The 16,901-nt window shown below is 37.5% G+C and overlaps 1 protein-coding gene across 3 annotated transcripts in view; it reads right to left on the reverse strand.

Annotated features, from left to right (window-relative positions):
* The window catches only part of uggt2 (UDP-glucose glycoprotein glucosyltransferase 2), a 44,406-nt gene extending 27,804 nt beyond the window's left edge, over window positions 1–16,602 (reverse strand). For all 3 annotated transcript variants that reach the window (XM_006788417.2, XM_087853001.1, XM_035906682.2), the window contains exons 1-22: window positions 16,476–16,602; window positions 15,917–16,061; window positions 14,297–14,379; window positions 14,067–14,197; window positions 13,326–13,438; window positions 13,015–13,192; window positions 10,913–11,009; window positions 10,762–10,834; window positions 10,510–10,610; window positions 8,514–8,613; window positions 7,998–8,058; window positions 7,641–7,732; window positions 6,804–6,954; window positions 4,298–4,417; window positions 3,810–3,895; window positions 3,545–3,680; window positions 3,154–3,285; window positions 2,898–3,062; window positions 2,289–2,412; window positions 2,112–2,210; window positions 808–902; window positions 80–286 (exon numbers count right to left, since the gene is read on the reverse strand). In XM_006788417.2, the coding sequence (XP_006788480.2) occupies window positions 80–286; window positions 808–902; window positions 2,112–2,210; window positions 2,289–2,412; window positions 2,898–3,062; window positions 3,154–3,285; window positions 3,545–3,680; window positions 3,810–3,895; window positions 4,298–4,417; window positions 6,804–6,954; window positions 7,641–7,732; window positions 7,998–8,058; window positions 8,514–8,613; window positions 10,510–10,610; window positions 10,762–10,834; window positions 10,913–11,009; window positions 13,015–13,192; window positions 13,326–13,438; window positions 14,067–14,197; window positions 14,297–14,379; window positions 15,917–16,041 (2,469 nt within the window). In that variant the 5' untranslated portion in view covers window positions 16,042–16,061; window positions 16,476–16,602. The remainder of the gene's footprint in view (window positions 1–79; window positions 287–807; window positions 903–2,111; window positions 2,211–2,288; window positions 2,413–2,897; window positions 3,063–3,153; window positions 3,286–3,544; window positions 3,681–3,809; window positions 3,896–4,297; window positions 4,418–6,803; window positions 6,955–7,640; window positions 7,733–7,997; window positions 8,059–8,513; window positions 8,614–10,509; window positions 10,611–10,761; window positions 10,835–10,912; window positions 11,010–13,014; window positions 13,193–13,325; window positions 13,439–14,066; window positions 14,198–14,296; window positions 14,380–15,916; window positions 16,062–16,475) is intronic.
* Window positions 16,603–16,901: the final 299 nt, after the last annotated feature.

Raw genomic sequence — 16,901 nt, forward strand, 5'->3', positions numbered from 1 at the left:
ATATATATATATAAAGCCCAAACAAAATATGTGTAGTCTGAAAAGAAAAGAAAAGAGCATTCTTTAATCCCCTCTTTACCTGCATCAGTAAGTCTTTCATCTTGGTCCCCTGCTGGAGGAGCTGGCTGCTCTCCTCTTTTAGGAGTTTATGCACAAACTCTGCCGCAGCCTTATTCTTCTGGGTGAGGAGAGAGGCCCAGATAGCCTTGTACAGCACAGTGTTATCGTCGTAGGGTTTTTCACTGGGGTTATCTATCACCCCCACACGCACTCCAGGACTGGCCTTCTGCTTGCGCACACACACATAAACATAACAGCACTATAATTCACAGTAATAGCAGACATGCTCATATATCCAGCTACCACATATGTTACTGATGAAGAGCTCTCAGAAAATAGTGCTTTAAAGTAAAGATCTCACCTTTTCAACCTAATCTACTACTAATGATCTCTAAGTGACAAAAAGAACATTTGCTTTATTACGTTATTCATCTGTACAATATCACCACAACATATTTCAGTTAAGATGCATCTACACTGATGATTTTTTGTGAGAGCACACAGCAGAAAATGACATTTTAATTATACTTTTTGTTATGAACCTGCCATGATAATCACCACCAAAACCATTTCAGAGTTCTGCCTCCCTTCCACTTCTATTTGATTTTTTTAGTGCACAAGTTTTGTTGCTTTAAGGATAAGTTAGAGTATTCGATTTATCTGTTATGCCTCCTAAGACATCCTGTGTACATCCTAAATGATAACATAAATTAAAGAAGTGAAAAGAACACTATTGATTTTACTTACCAGGTGTTTCAGAGCACTGAGCAAGAGTTTTCGTCCTGACACCTTCTGAAAATCCCCAACTACCCACAGAGTTACAGGAGTCATCCCGTCCTCATCTGAGGTAAAAGAGTAAAATCTTTATAGAATAATGTGTACAATACAAATAAGAGCCATTACTGTAAACCATTATAAACTCAGAATCTACTTTATATTCTTTAGCTTTCTAATCGTAAGTATCCTGTTATCCCCAAGAGCAGTCTATTTTGGTTTCTAGTGTCCTGTTCTTTCCTGTTCTTCAGCTGCAGCAGTCTGTTCTCTCTTCGAGTGTAAGGTGTAGCAGCTTCAACCATGTCTGACTCTTCTTCTTCACAAGTTGTTTTGCTCACAGAAGTGTCGCAGATTTTTTGTTTGTTTTGTTTTTGTACCACTAGGGACTGTTTTTCATTAAATCCCAGGAGAACAGCGGGTTTTTTGTTTTTTTTCGGTTTGGTACCAACTAAAGGCACTTAGATCCCATGTGTTTCTCATTCTAATGTTTGGTTAACATAACATTTTGGCCACGTTTGTACGCTTTTATGTACTGAGGTGCAGCATTAATGGGATAGTATGCAGGTGCAGCTGATTAGTTAGCCACAGCAAGTATAATCACTTCACCAGTAGAGGACAAATTTATTTATGAAGAATTCAATCTCTCAATGTTGACCTAAATGTTTACACAGCTCTCAAAGACAGTGTCTTGTAAAAGGTCCTACTCTGTCTATACACTGATAATCACATGACATTGAGAGGGGAATGAAATGTAGTTATTATAGAGAATGTTTAGTTTGTGTCAGAGGTGAGAGAGACTAAGACATCTGTCACATATTATAGAAGAACCTTGCCACCTGTCATGGTCATATTCCCGCCCCGGCCAGTCAGCCAGTCCTTCAGAAAAGCAGGCAGTTGGCCCGACAGCTACTCCACAGAGAGAGAATGGCAATCAGCCTCCTCTGAAACACTGCAGCTAGACTCTGGGCCCGAGCAGCGAAATGCAGCTCTGATGACCATTTAGACTGCTGGCCAAAAGCCAGTCAGAAGACCCAGCAATGATTTTGCTGGAAGCACAGCCTGCTAGCCCTAATAAAACCCAGTTTCATATTTCCATACATCAGCAAAGCAGTGTGGGATTCAATTTGTTTATTAAAAAAAATGCTAATTTTACAGATACACCTTATATTATTGTACAGTAGTTATTCCAGTTTATACAGCATTATGTTTCTAAATATGAGATTTCATCTGAAATAGTGTTTACTGGGAAAGCAAACCAAAAAGAAGTGACTTCTTACCACTATTTGTGAAGTACTTCATTCTCTTAGCAATCACTGCCGTTTTGTCTCTGGTGTCCACATAAGAAAACATATATGTGTCTTCCCAATCATCTGCAACTGCATATAAAGGAAAGTATAACATAAGAGGAATGTAAACAGTGGCATCTATATTTTATGGCATAGAACAAGGAGCACCTGGAGTGGCTGTGAGGTCAAGGTACTTTCGGTCACTGCTTAAAATAAGAGGGTTCATCCTGGGAACCACATTGGCCTGTTCCATTAGATAGTCTACCACATCTGAGCCTTCAGATAACTGGCCCTATAAGGTGAAGGACATAAAGTGTGTTAGTTACATAACTGACAGCATGAACAAATTGCCACCGGTGCAGTTCCCCAGTGCTTGAGTACTTCAGTTCACTCATGTCTGGGTTTTTCCTGACTCAAAGTGGGCCTTTGGGAAATGAATCATTATTGGTCCACATATAATTAAGGTAATGAGTATGCATTGCTTTACTTAACAGAAGTCTTATGAATTTCCCTCTCATCCTTCCCATTTGAAAAGTAAAACTGTATTTTGTCACTCAGTAAATTAATCTCCATTCAAAGAAAACTGTTTAAAAATGTGTTTTTAATGACATTGCTGCTAATTTTGGTCAGATTTTCTTTCATATGCAGGACAAACCCACCTATATATGAATGTAAAAATTTCACCTCTCATTACAACAACAAGACAAAAAAAAAAACACGTTGGTTTCATAGGCTGAATATGAAGAGTGAGTCTCGTTTCATGCAGATGCATCATACCATAAAGACAGCTCTCTGAAAGGCAGTAGTGGTGTCCATTATGCGCTGAAGGATGACTGTTTCCAGCTCCTCTGGGTCCATCTCATTAGGGCTCAAAGGGACTCCATTAAATAAAGCCAAAGGCAGGGCACCCAAGCCACTCTTTTTGTAGAAGAGCGCACCATCCTACAGCCAACAAAAGTTAAAAGCAGACCTGCTGCTCTTCATCAATCATACGTTATTACTTTCACTTTCAATTAACAAAAAAACATCTTACCTTCCTTTTATCATCATACTCTGATTCAACTCCTAGAATCCTTTCAGAGTTGGCTTTTGGGAATTTTCTCTTTAGGTAAGCAGTTATTGTATCCGCAGAGAGCGTCTCCCCTACATCGACTTTGCTATACAGCTGCAAGAGAGTAGCAAGGAAGTTCAGACTTGACCATCACTCTCTTCAGATCCCTCTCAGTGTCAGTACTTTCCACCGCAATTTTAAAAAGCAGATAGCTGAGGAAAAATACCACTGACTCATCTATTTCAACAATGTCTCAAACTGTAGGATAACACAAGTAAAATATTATGCAACTGATTTCCTAGGCACGCAGAGATATGAGCTGGCAAGAAACACTTGCTAAAACAACAGAGATTTATATATGCGATATACTTACTGAGACCACAGACATCAGAGCCTGGGGTAAATCATACTCGTCTGCAATGTAATTCAGCAGTCGGTAAAATCCAACCCCTGCATCTGAGAAGCCATCAATCTCATCTTTGGTGTTGACAACAAACACAAATCCAATTCTGTACAAACGGGACAAAACAAGTATTCAATTTGCAGGTGAAATGAGAATCACTACCTGGTAAAGATTATGAATGCCAAGAGCGGACCATATAAACAACTGTGGAGGTGTGAAAAATTGCAGCATCTACCTCAGGGGGATCTTATGCTTGTGGAAAAGCTCTGCTAGCTTCACGAGCTCACCACTTTCTTCCTGCAGTGGATCTAAGAACAGCACCTAACAGCAGAGGTATCGTTATCAACCCCTGGTCGTAAAGCTTTGCAAACAACTGTGTGCCAACCTGACTTACACATGAAGTAAACTTTAGAAAAAAACAAATCAAAAACCAACACATCAGCAAGTTGAACCCAGGCAAACTAGAAAAACAGAGGCAGTGATTTAAATTTTTTATTTTGTCTGACAAATCCTAAGACATGTACAATTTAAATGTATAATAAAGACCTGTCTCAGCTCCATTTCTTTTATTACCCACACCACTGTTTTTTCTTTATTGCATTAATGCAGTGTAAACAAATAGGAAATGCAAAGTCCAGCTGACTAGTACTCAAACCATGTTCTCATTTGTGAATTTACTGGCTTGTCTCTCACTTGGTACTTCAGTTGTTCTGATAAACTCACCAGGTTAAAGAAATTGCGTCTGATCTGCCGGATGACTCCGGGAAAGGTGGCTCTGAGGAGCTCCTGTACACCAGTTGGCCAGCTTCGGTACATTAGGTCATTCTCAATGTCATTTATCCACTAAAATGTACAGGTACAGGGCGCAGAAGAGTTAGTGGGAAAATATTCACTAGTTAATAATAACAGTAATCCCAAAGGTGCAGCCAAAATATGAAAAATAACAGAGAGATTAAATATTTAATGCATGAAGAGTTCAGACTTCCTCTCTGGTTGTCATACGTAAGAATTTAGAGACATTTCATTTAGGAATGTGGAATTTTATAGATATATACACTTGAAATTTGCCCAAGGACACAACGACCGAGACTGTCCAAGCCAGGGCTCGAACCGGCAACCTTCCGATTACAAGGCAAACTCCCAACTCTTGAGCCACGATCGCCCTGTTCTATTTCACGATTTTAAAGAAAGTGATCCAGAGCTGTGAAATTTATTGGGTTACTCTTTTTCCCACATTTAAATTCAGCTTGTTAGTTTTGTGTGATCTTGTTGAAAAACAAACAAATGGCACCAATCATGCAACATGTCCTCCTCAGCAGAGGAATTATATACATGCAAATAAAGCAAGTAGAATGCCAGTGAAGCTGGCTAGTTTTGAGGTATATAAAATTACATGTATTACTGTTTTCTTAAGTTCTTCGATCAGAGAAAACTATTGGACCCTGTAGATGTTTTTTTTTTAAATAATCAACCAGAATCAGATGCATAATGATCCATCTGGCAATAATACTGGTCTTTCTCTGTGTAACTATGAAGCCTCACCAGCAGACTATCAGCAGACTTAGTTTCTGCAGGGAAAATGCAAGTTGACAGGCTTAATATCGTCATATATTTCTGACATTTTTATGGTACTTAATGTAATAAAATTGCCAGAGGCATCAAATGAAAACTTGCAAGTTTTTAATTTGATAACATTTCTTGGCTAACTTCCAAATTAATAACTTCCAAATAAATGAGGTTCCTGGATAGCTTCAGATTGTTGCAAAAGGCCGATGACTGCTCTACTAATTTCTTACTTTAGGATCCCTAAACAACATAAATGATATTTTTGATGTTTCTCAAGTACTTAAACTCATACTGTTCGCAGATGACACCAACATATTTTTCAGTAGCGATGATTATACTGATCTTGTAATGACCGTAAACAGGGAGCTAAAATTAATAAAAAAAAATGGATGGATATAAATAAATTATCATTAAATATAAATAAAACTAAAGCAATGTTTTTCGGTAATTTAAAATATAATATAGAATTACCAATTATCATTGAAGGTGTACCAATTGATAATGTGAGTGAAAACAAATTTTTGGGAGTCGTAATTGATAACAAAATTTCATGGAAACCACACGTCAGACACATAAAAACCAAAATTTCCAGAAGCCTCGCAGTTTTGAACAAAGTGAAACCATACCTTGATAAAGATGCACTTCGTACTCTGTACTGTACCCTGGTTCTTCCATATTTTACATATTGTGTGGAAGTGTGGGGAAACACATATAAAAATACAACTAATCCATTAGTCACAGTACAGAAACGAGCACTGCGTATTATTCACAAGGCTGGTTATCTAGATCATACTCACAAACTCTTTCTTCAGGCAAAGTTACTTAAATTCCAGGATCTGGTTAATTACAATACATCTATAATCTTATACAAAGCCTTTAATAAACTTCTACCTACAAATTTACAAATTATATTTGAAATTTGAGAAAGGGTTTATAATGTGAGAGGCTTCGGGGAATTCAAATTACCCAGAACTCGAACAACCCGTAAAGGTTTTTGTGTGTCTGTATGTGGTGTGAAAATCTGGAACAGTCTGAGTTTACAACTGAAACAATGCAAAAATATTCATAGATTTAAATTCCTCTACAAACAGTTGGTCTGGTCACAGTATACTCAATGATGGTTTTAGTGTGCTCTGTAATGTCTGTTCTCTTACCATTGCTGGTATGGATTCCAAAAAAAAAAAAAAAAAAAAAAAAGTGTGTGCGTATGTATGTATATGTGTGTGTAGATATATATGTATGTATGTATATGTATGTGTGTTGTCACTATGTAATTATTATTGCCTGTTACCTGTGGTAACGCAATTTATAATTATTATATATTCTGTATTTAGTTATGAAGGTTCTAATTGTTGTTGCGAGCTGCCGTTGAGATGCTTGCATGTGCCCGGGGCTGTTGATGGTTTGTTTGGTTGTAACGATGGGCGTAGCTGTGGGAAGCTTATTGTTTTTTGTTGATGAGTGAGTATAGGGGTGGGATTTAATAAGTTTTCTTCATCCCACTCCTTTTCAGGTAATTTTTGTTTTTGTTTTGCGCATTTTATGTTCAATATATGTATTTTGTTGTGCCTGAAATGAATAAATTAAAAAAAAAAAAAAAAAAAAAAAAAAAAAAGAACACGTGTGTTGATCTGGGAATATAGTCCTTTTAGACATCACTTACCATTATAGCTGGGTGTCTGATATCTAAGGCATAACTGTCATCCACAGCATTCACAGGTAATCTCAGCAGTTTATCTTGATGTTCTCCTTTTATGCCTAGATTATGTAGACCCTCTAAGACCTTGGCCTCTGACTTAAGTATGTCCAAGATGCTGAAAGTGCAAAATGATGTGTTAGTCTTTGATTCCATCTGTGTGTCAGTATATATGCATTGCACCAAATGCTTTACTTCTATCAGAGAGTGTCTTTTATTAATGCAATTTATTGTGTCCTTACTTTAAAACATATTATTTTGTTTATAACAAGTGACATTCACTACAAGTGGTACTTATTATGCAATATTTCTATCAGGAAAAACATGAAAAATATAACCCCAGCCAGATACATTAAACCAGATATTCATTCATTGATGAATATTTGGTTGATATAATCATATATGATATCTGTGGTATTGAAAGCGATATTCAATATACCATGATGGAAAATGTTTTCTTTGTCCACAAAATATAAGTCAGAGAAGCCCTGGACTTTTATCTTGCTAACACCATTAAAAAAGTAATTCAGGACACGACCAGCTAAAAGAAGAAGACAGCACCCTTTGTGAGTGAGAAGGACGGGTTATTCTGTCCAAGAGGGAAAAAAGGTGAAGCTGGCATTCATGTATCCATATTGTGGAAAATGACAATTCAAACCACATCAAATATTAGGATTTAATACATATTGAAAACTTAAAATTACTACAGTAAGTCATGATCTTATTGCACAAAGATCACCCTAGGTCTGGTGCTTCCAGGGGGGAGCACAGGCATATGCAGGTACCTTCCTGCTGTGTTCCTACCTGAAGGGATTGTGAATGTCCAGATCAATGTGCAGCCCGTTGATGAAGAGCTCACAGTCTCCTGGGTGAACACCAATGGTCTCACTGAGGTGCTGAAAGAACAAGCTCAAAGTGTTAGTTGAATCCCAAAAGCCCTGATTCTCACATTAATGTCTGATCTTTTCACATGAAAAGATGTGCACTGAGACTACAGAAATAAGTAAGGGTAGTAAGAGAGTAGGAGAAAAGCAAAAATAAAATGTCAAATTTATTGTGAAATTTATATGACACAGAGATTAGAAACTGATTCTCTAAAATAGAATGTGTGCAATGGCAACAGATATTATCAAAGACAGCAACTACCCTATGATATCGCACCTTTTGGTTCTCCTCAATTTCTTTTCTCATTTCCTGCTTTACAGCCACTCTTGTCAGTGATCTGTGGGAACAGTAAAACATGTACAGTCACCATCAGCTTTTACCGCATCCCCAGCCGGCAGTAAAATGCCAGTTTTAATTTCCAAAAACCTGAGGGTCCTCAAGATGGTGCGTTTGCAGTCAATTCCCTGTAAACACCTGACTCTTACTCAGCACTTTTTGAAGTTATTACAAGCTGCCGGTACAAAAATAAGCAAACATCTTTTAAAAAAGCTGATTAGATCCCTGTACAACAAATTATTTACATTCATTGCAGGGTTACAAATTGTCACAGAAAGGAGTAATAATGCTCAAATAAATGGGGCTATAAAAGGAATACTTTATGTGCACTTTAAGAACAGCATTTGTTTGGCCAAGATTCATACAGGGCAGGGCTTTGACAGGAATTGTGAAACCACATAAAATGTGTTAACCATTGAGCAAGAAAAAAAAAAATAATAGGATAAATTTTCTTACCTGGCTTTGCTTGGAAAGTTCTGACTGAGATCTCGCAAGAGCTTTAAAGCATCAAACTTTGGTGCAGACATGATTCTAGAAGCTGCCTGGAAACTCAAATCTACACAGATTGAACAAAAGAAACGATCAACATTTATACATTATGCACTACATACTGTACATTAATGCCACTGTTTTGCACAATATCCAACTACAAACCTCTGTATATTTTATATATTTTATTTTATTGTTTACTCTATTTAATTTGTAAAATATGTATACACACACACACACACACACACGTAGAAAAACATATTTAGTATACACATCCAGTAATGCATATACTATTATATATTGTACATATATTTATTAGTCTCAGATTTAGCCATTCTTATATTTTGCTTGTTTTACGTTATTGTATTTTTGCACAACTCTGTTGCTTGTGAAGCTCGCACACAAGAATTTCACTCACATGTACTGTACCAGTGTACCTGTACATGTGATGTGACAATAAAAGTGATTTGATTTGATTTGATTACATCTATGAATGCAAAGGTAAAGTCAAAGGTGGCTATTAGCTTTTCAAGCTCTATTTTCTTTTAAATACATAACACTAGAAGGGGCACCTGCACAACTTAAGTGTATTTCCTATGCAGACAATGCAATAATCTACACAGCTGCATTCTTTTCTCTGCCACAGGCTCCAGACGATCCTTCAAGAACTGCAAGCTTCATTGTAACATTTGGCTAAAATTGTTACAAAAACTCACTGAATACTCAGTGTATGCAGACCGTTAAGGGGCATTTAAAAAGAAAGAGCACGGCAGCAATGTAGCAGCAAGTGAATGCCTATTAAATTTAGCGATGGCAGCTGTGTAGCACAATGTATATTTTCGGTGGTTACACCTTTAGCACTCATTCTCTGCAAAGCTGTATTAAATACAGGAAGATAGTGAGCTTTTATTTTAAGAGTGTGTCTTCAGCTTATAGATCAGCACAGTGTTGCGAAAACTCACATTGTTCAGTGAGATTGTGCACCATGGGCTGTTGCACATTTACAGAATACAGTTAACTGTCAGGACCATCAAAATAAAAATGGTAGGCACTCGGACATCCACTCAGAGCCTCATGCTCACCGTCTGATGACAAAACTCACGTCACTCAGACCCATACAATACCAACCCTGTAAGTTTCCAAAGCAGAGCTCCACTCACAAATGCACCATTTTCACACTGCTTTCATTGTAGCTGCTGTTTATAGTGCAATGTGACAACATCCACGCCATGAACAGTTCCACATATGTTGTGGACTTATTGCAGCCAAGCAATTTCCACCTACAAATGAGTACTTTATAATCAGATTTCTTGGCCCTTATTAAGTTTAATGTGACATTAACAGCGGTACATATTTTTACACAGAAATAATGTTAAACTCCCTCTCTCCTTATGATATTGCTTCTGTAGATCACTGCTCTACAGGGTACCCAAGATTTGTTCAGAACTTGGAAGAACAGCCTTCTTTGATTTTATGACCGGGTCACAAAGTAACCTTCAAAACACACTAAGACTCAATAATTTTCTCTCCCTGGGGGAACTTGAAACGCTGATTTAAAAAAAAAACTGTGCAAGTAAAAAGCTGGATTTTACTCCATGTATCTGCAGTCCTTTCCTTGTTTTAATGTGTCCCAGGTTGGCTTTTTTGTGATTTTGTAAATTTTTGTAACCTTGCAATGCTGTGCTATCTTGGCCAAGACTCCCTTGAAAAACTGTTTTTTATCACAACGTATGATTACTTCCTGGTTAAATAAATGTTACATTAAAACATAAAAAGTAAAATAAACCTCACCTGCACTTCATCAGTAATAAAACCTACACAGTGAAGGTCTCGCCTTTGATCCTCTTTCAGTGTCAATAAATCTAAGCTTTTTCTTAGTGCATGATAGTAGCAAATGCAGACAGACATTAAAAATATCCTCAAACTGTTGTCAACAGTACTGAAATGAAAAAAAAACTGATACCTTGCATTTCCCACACTTTTAGAGGGGCCATGTCATTGGTACTCTCAAGAAGATGTTTGCGAAGCTCAACAAGATGCTCCTGGAGTTCAGGATGAGATTTCCTTAAGAGAGATAAAAGAAAAACAGAAAGACACGATACAAGGTGAGGATTTCTTTTTGACTCCTAATTAAGTGGTGTCAAATACACAGTGACAAAAACAACAGAAAAATAATAGATTAAAACATCTTTAGGACTGATAATATATTACTTACTTTAATGTCCCAAAAAAGAATCCTTGGACTTCATCATTATCATCATCCTCCACATTTATAACCGTCTTTGAATCTATAAAGCAAGAGATTCGTGTTTACTTGCCTGAGAAACAGAGTTCAACACACAATATTGGATAAATCACTAACTGACCTTTTACTTCAGTGTCATCCACAGCTTTGTATTCTGTGCTTTTGATAGCCAACTCAACACCATACCCAGATAAAAGCATCTTTTGAGGCTTTGGATTCTGTATCAAATAAAAGCAAAGCAATGTAAAACAGTGCAGAGTTGAATCTGAATTAGAGCTCTATACAGAAGATACTTTCTGCCTATATGTACCCACTATACTCTATGTGAACAAAACTACATTCAAACACATTTGAAGTAGAATGCATCACACTGGGTGAGTTTCGGCTTGAGACTGTCACTGGATGCCATCTTTGTAATACATTTTTCCCCTGGTCAACTATAACTGGAGTTATGAAGTGGAAAATGTCTCGAAGCAACAACGGCTTAGCCACAACAGAACACGCTGACACTAGTGACACGCTGACTAGTGCTGACACATTATAAACTTCCTATAGAAGTGAGAGATAATGACAGCACAAAGATCACCCTGGGTAAAGCCAGAATCGATGTAAAGTAAGTCTCCAGCAGACACTTCATTGTCTAATTACATTTGTTTTTGTTCAGTTTGTTTCAGCATGGCACATCTTTAAGCCCATATCTAGGTGCCCACATACCTGTGGCAAACCATGTTGCCTTTTTATAGACTTTTCAAGACTACAGTCAGTGAAAGTTATAGACTATGAAACAGTTTATCTGTGGGAACAAAAAGCAAACTGACACGTACAGCAGCAGATACACTGGCATTCAACCTTGACACCTGTGTCACCCAGACACTGCTTCAATCTTTCACAAGCGTAACGAGGAAGCTTCCACACCTACACACCGCTTTTCTTCAAGAAAAGCACATTTCCTACTTTCAAAGGCATCTGTTTGTCAGTTAGTTTTTAGAAATCTGTTAATTCTACCCCTGAACATTGGTCAGTCATACATGTTGTTCAGCAGTGTCCATTTGATCAGGAAAAACTATGAGGAACAACATTTTTTTCATGACAGAAAATATAACTAATGGATAAAAAGACTGTTTACAGTAAAGTGTTATTTAGTGTTATTTCAGCCAGTATGGCCCCTGATGAGCAAGTGTTCTTAACAAAGTAGATTACAGTAGATGCAATAGATTTATTCGTTTGACCTGTAGTTTATAAGAAACATCTTGTACTCAGTAACACTGTGTCTATAATGTTATCTGAAGTTAGTATTTCTTTGGGGTGGGGGGCAGATTCTTGAAGTAAACTGATCAGTAAACACAAACGCTGCCAATGCCCTGTCTCACCATTTTGAAGAGAGTGATGTGGCTCTAAACCAGAATGTAATTGGTGCTTTTTCTGGCCATCTTTCATCATGAAATTTGGCTTGTTTTTTGGGTTTTGGTTTTTTTTTTTTGCATAATCCTGTTAGGAGTCAAACTTCAGTGAAAATATAACCTCTGTGACAGAGTTAATTTAAAAAGGAGGATAGACAAAACAGCAGCGACAAACAACAAACATGAAGCCGGCACTCTAGCTTTAATTTTTTTAAAAAGCTAATTGAATGCTACTAATGGAACAACTGCTAACACATCACAGAAGATTTGAAGTTAGTGTTCATTTTATTTTGAGTCAGGTATCTTTCCTGTATGACTTATCACCTAATGAAGTAGCCCTCCAACATGTTCACCAAATAAATACGCTTTGACAAATGACACTGATGTTGAACAATTTAGCATCTTTTTTCTAAACTCAGATGGAAAACAGGATTTACGTGAACAACAACAAGTTGTTGTCTACAAAACAACTTGTTGTTGCTGTCTACAAAGGCTGTCTACAAAAGCAAGCATCCCCATACATTCCCATGTTATATCGTCTTGATGCATTCTCAATCATCCAGGAAAGTAAATCTCCAAAAGTTGATTCTGTTCATCTGGACGTAGCGTTTTGTGGGAGAAACATTTTGTCACTCATCTAAGTGACTTCTTCAGTCTCAGCTGACTGCAGGTTTCCCCAATCTTATAAACAGTACATTTGTATAATGACTGAAACCAGCCCACTCAAGGTACAATGGAACAGTTCCTTAGTCTTCCACTTATTAATAATAATTAATAAGTGGAATGGCAAAGCAGTGGTGGAGGAGGGTATATTTCTACTCACCGCTACAAAATGACGCAGCACATATGTAAGTGTGCCCTTTTCAACTTTCTCTGACAGCACCTTGTGAAAAGAGGTGAACTTCTTTGTTCCAATCTCTGCATACAAGATCACAACTGGCACATCTGTTTTATTGACCCCTGGATATGTGTGATCGTTCTTGTATAAATATGGTTTTGGCCTGTGAACATTTGGAAAATGTGGTTAAAGATATCCCAGAGCTAAACATTGATAGGTGAAAGCATCAAATATTAAAAACACAATTTTAAAAACTTTCAAATAACTACATACATAAATTCAAACTTCCATGTTACCTGCCTGCAGCTGCCTTAAGGAGCTTCTTGATGTCCTTGGTGCTGCAGCTGTGTTGCCCATGGATGGAGACAAAGGCTGGGCAAGCCTCAGGCGGAGGCTCATCTTTGGCTATCTGTTATGAACAGAAGGAAGAAAAAGAATGTTTGGTAAAGTAATGGCTACAACAAAACCTTACCAAAGCCAGGGTTTGCTGGTTTGGTCCCCACCGGAATTACTCGTTTTAAAATACATGTGATTATAACACGACTACTTCTCTACTTTTGAGGTTAGGCATAAAAGTTTTATTTTGATAAAAGTGTTTAGTTAGGGCTGGATCAGTTGAGCCCTTAGTTATGCTGCTACAGTTTCAGGTTGCTGGGAGATATCTTATGGTGCGCTGAGCTTGTCTTTTCCAGTCTCCTCTGTTTTTAAACCCCCTTATTTCCCACTTCTGAAATTCATACAGAGAATGTGCTTCTACTTTTTCTTCTCATTTTTGTGTTGTTTTGTTTGTTTTTCATCATACTTTCTGTGACCCCCCCCAGTAGAGGGCTGCCACGCCATGAGCTTGGCTTTCCCAGGGTGGGGTCTCTCCCTGTTAAAAACAGTTCTTCCTCCGCAACACTGCTAGGTGCTTGCCTATAGAGGATTGCCTGGATTTACAAAGTGCCTTGAAATGACTGAGTTTTAAACTGGATCTGTATAAATTAAACTGAACTGAGTTGAAAATATTACTTTATAACACTTTGATCAGAACATACCTGCTGGGATGCATGAACAGTTGGTGAATAGGAGCGCAGGGCAAGAGCAAATTTGAGAAGATTAACTTGAAGATCTGTGAGGAACTGTCCGGCTTTCTTAATGATCAAGTTGTAGTACGAGCGCACCGACTCTGTAGAATAAACAGTGGTGGGACAAAAACTCAAAACTCAGTTCGATGAGTTACACCTCTTCAAATAAAAGTAATAGTTTAATGTAAAAACAGACATACCTCCGTGCTTGTATACAGTAAGTTCTTTTACAGTGTCAACAAACTGCCAGAATTTCTCATTCCCATCTTCTCCAATAAATTCGCTGCACATGAAAATATGTAAGTATAATAAGCAAACATTATTTTGCTCCTCAGCAGTTAAAACTACAGACCACCAAAATCATTAATTTCTGGAAGTAACTGTGCACATATCCACTGTAACTCATCATGCATCATTAAACAAGATAAAGTATCAAGTTTTTTATTACGACTATTTAAACACACAAACCAATTATATACGAACATTTCTACGAGGTTACCAAAGAGATTGGCATAACTAACACTGATGATAAAATCGTCACAGACTATTTTGAAACAGGAGAGGCCACAAAGAAGGATGCAACAGAGAGGACAGACATTCCAGCTTTAAGCGTATCAACTTTACCAGAAGTACACCAACAGGGATAGAGCGAAGTTATATTTTAAGGTGACTTCAAAAAGTTAAAGGCAGTAAAATTACATTAAATCAATAAATAACCAGTATAAAAATCTGAATAACCTTCCAAGAGTAATAAAGTAGAACGTTTTTTTGGTGATTTTTTTACATAAGTGTGCTTCAGAAATCATAATAAGGCAACTCATCATCAACTCAACTCAACATAAACAAAGTGATGTTTATATTTGGTCCCCATGAAAACGGCCTTGCTTGGTGACACTTGTGATTTAATTTGAAAGATAAATGGTTCTGAGCTGAATAATAAATAATAATATAAATGTGAGAATTAAGGTTTTCTAAATGTTCCAGCATTGTTTTCTACTGTGATAAACACAGTGAAATAACTTCTGTCTATTACTTAAAGTCTATTGTAAATAGGCTGCAGAATGCACTTTTCAAATTGTTAGGTCTGTGATGGGATTAATCATTCTGGATGATGGCTGTCAATATAACGAGATTGATTTTTCCACAAATGATATTCTGTTTTAGTGTAGCTACAATGTAACACAAGAAAGTCTTTCAAAAAAGCTAAATGATGGTAAACTACAATGTATTTACGACCCTGAGCACAGTTACCGTGGAGAACATTGAGGCTGTGACCTTTATCTGGTAATACAATATACTATTATAAATCCTTAATTGCAGTGATTTTAAACAAAACAAAAACAAAGAAGTAGGAAAGGGAGAATAGAGTTTCCTAGTAATATTCATGGAACTTTCAGCCCAAGGTTGGCTGAATCACCAAAATTAGTGCTATTATCCATCAGTCTGCAAGGAAAGTTTTGATGAAGGTTTTGGTTACGAAAACATCAGTGTTGATGTAAGAAGTGAAAGAATTAGTAGTGGATAAATAAATAAATGCATTAATGAATAGCAATCAGTAACTACTTTAATACTAAATAAATAATTTCAGTTTGCTTTCAGGTGAATGTAGTGCAAAAATAGAAATCATTCAATATTTCTAGTCTCTGGTCCTGACCTGTCTCTGGGAAGTGTAATGAGATTTTATTTTCTGTTTAGGACATTTAAAGATTAAAATACAAACCGTAGATTAATAAAATATAAAAACTGTGCATTTAGGAGGAGGGGCACCTGGCTGTGCCCCGTTTTATTGCACATATGCATTTCCAAGAAAAGCACTGTACCTCGTCTCCAGGAGGAAAGGCGTCATGCTCCACTTGGCTTTAAGACTGGCAGTGACGCCTTTGGGGGCTGATATTACCTGATTTATGTTCAGCAGCAGTAGCGACAGCACAATAACGCTCCTCATTGTCGCGATGCAACATGAACCTATAGCAGTGGTAGAGAGCAAAAAGGTACGCCGTCAGTTCAGCTTTTGAGAGGTGCCATTGAGTGCCACGTAGTTACTCTGAGTTATTATCTCAACCTCAAAGCCAACACACACGCACACATAGTCGTCTGAAGAAAAAAAAAACCGCTCGCAAGATTATGGGAGATGCTAGAAACATGAGAGGTGCTCGTTAGCCAAGGAGAGTAATAATAAAATAACGTCTCCTCATAAGGGTCAGGCAAAAGAGTGAAGTTAACTTAGCTGCAGACTACAAGTCAGCTGCCGTGACATGAACTAAAACATCCCAGCAGCGTGATTTAACTAACGGAGACCACGAGCATGGGTTGCCACAAACACGTAACAGTGGACAGACTATTATGTAGCTACAGTGTTGCCAATAACATAGAGCTCACCCAGTCAGTGATGCTAGTGGTTTCCATACAAAGCAAAGGGCTTCATTCAGCTTGATATTTTGGGCAGCTAACAGCCTGTACGGCTAGCCTGTTACCGGGGTTGCGGGGTGTCGAGGTGTCTCGCGCGGACCGTTATTCCTACCCGAAAGAACCGGAAACCGGAAAACAAAACGAGGCCTTTAATTATTTTCAAACACCGTTTTTTATATTGTTTATACAGACCAGGCGAGAAAGGTCGTTGTATAATTTAATTAAATTAGATGATAATGTGGCAAATTATTCTGGCACATTGGCAGACAGCTAAAGAGACAGACGCTGAAGCTCAAGCACTAGAGCATGTTGTAGCAACACTAGTAGTGAGTGATGCGTGCGCGTGTGTGAGTATCTATTGAATCTCCAGTGTGAATCTCCAGACACTTCCTGTAG

The sequence above is a fragment of the Neolamprologus brichardi genome, chromosome 16 (assembly GCF_056152115.1).
Source record: "Neolamprologus brichardi isolate AB-2024 chromosome 16, ASM5615211v1, whole genome shotgun sequence".
In the NCBI taxonomy this organism is placed as follows: Eukaryota; Metazoa; Chordata; class Actinopteri; order Cichliformes; family Cichlidae; genus Neolamprologus; species Neolamprologus brichardi.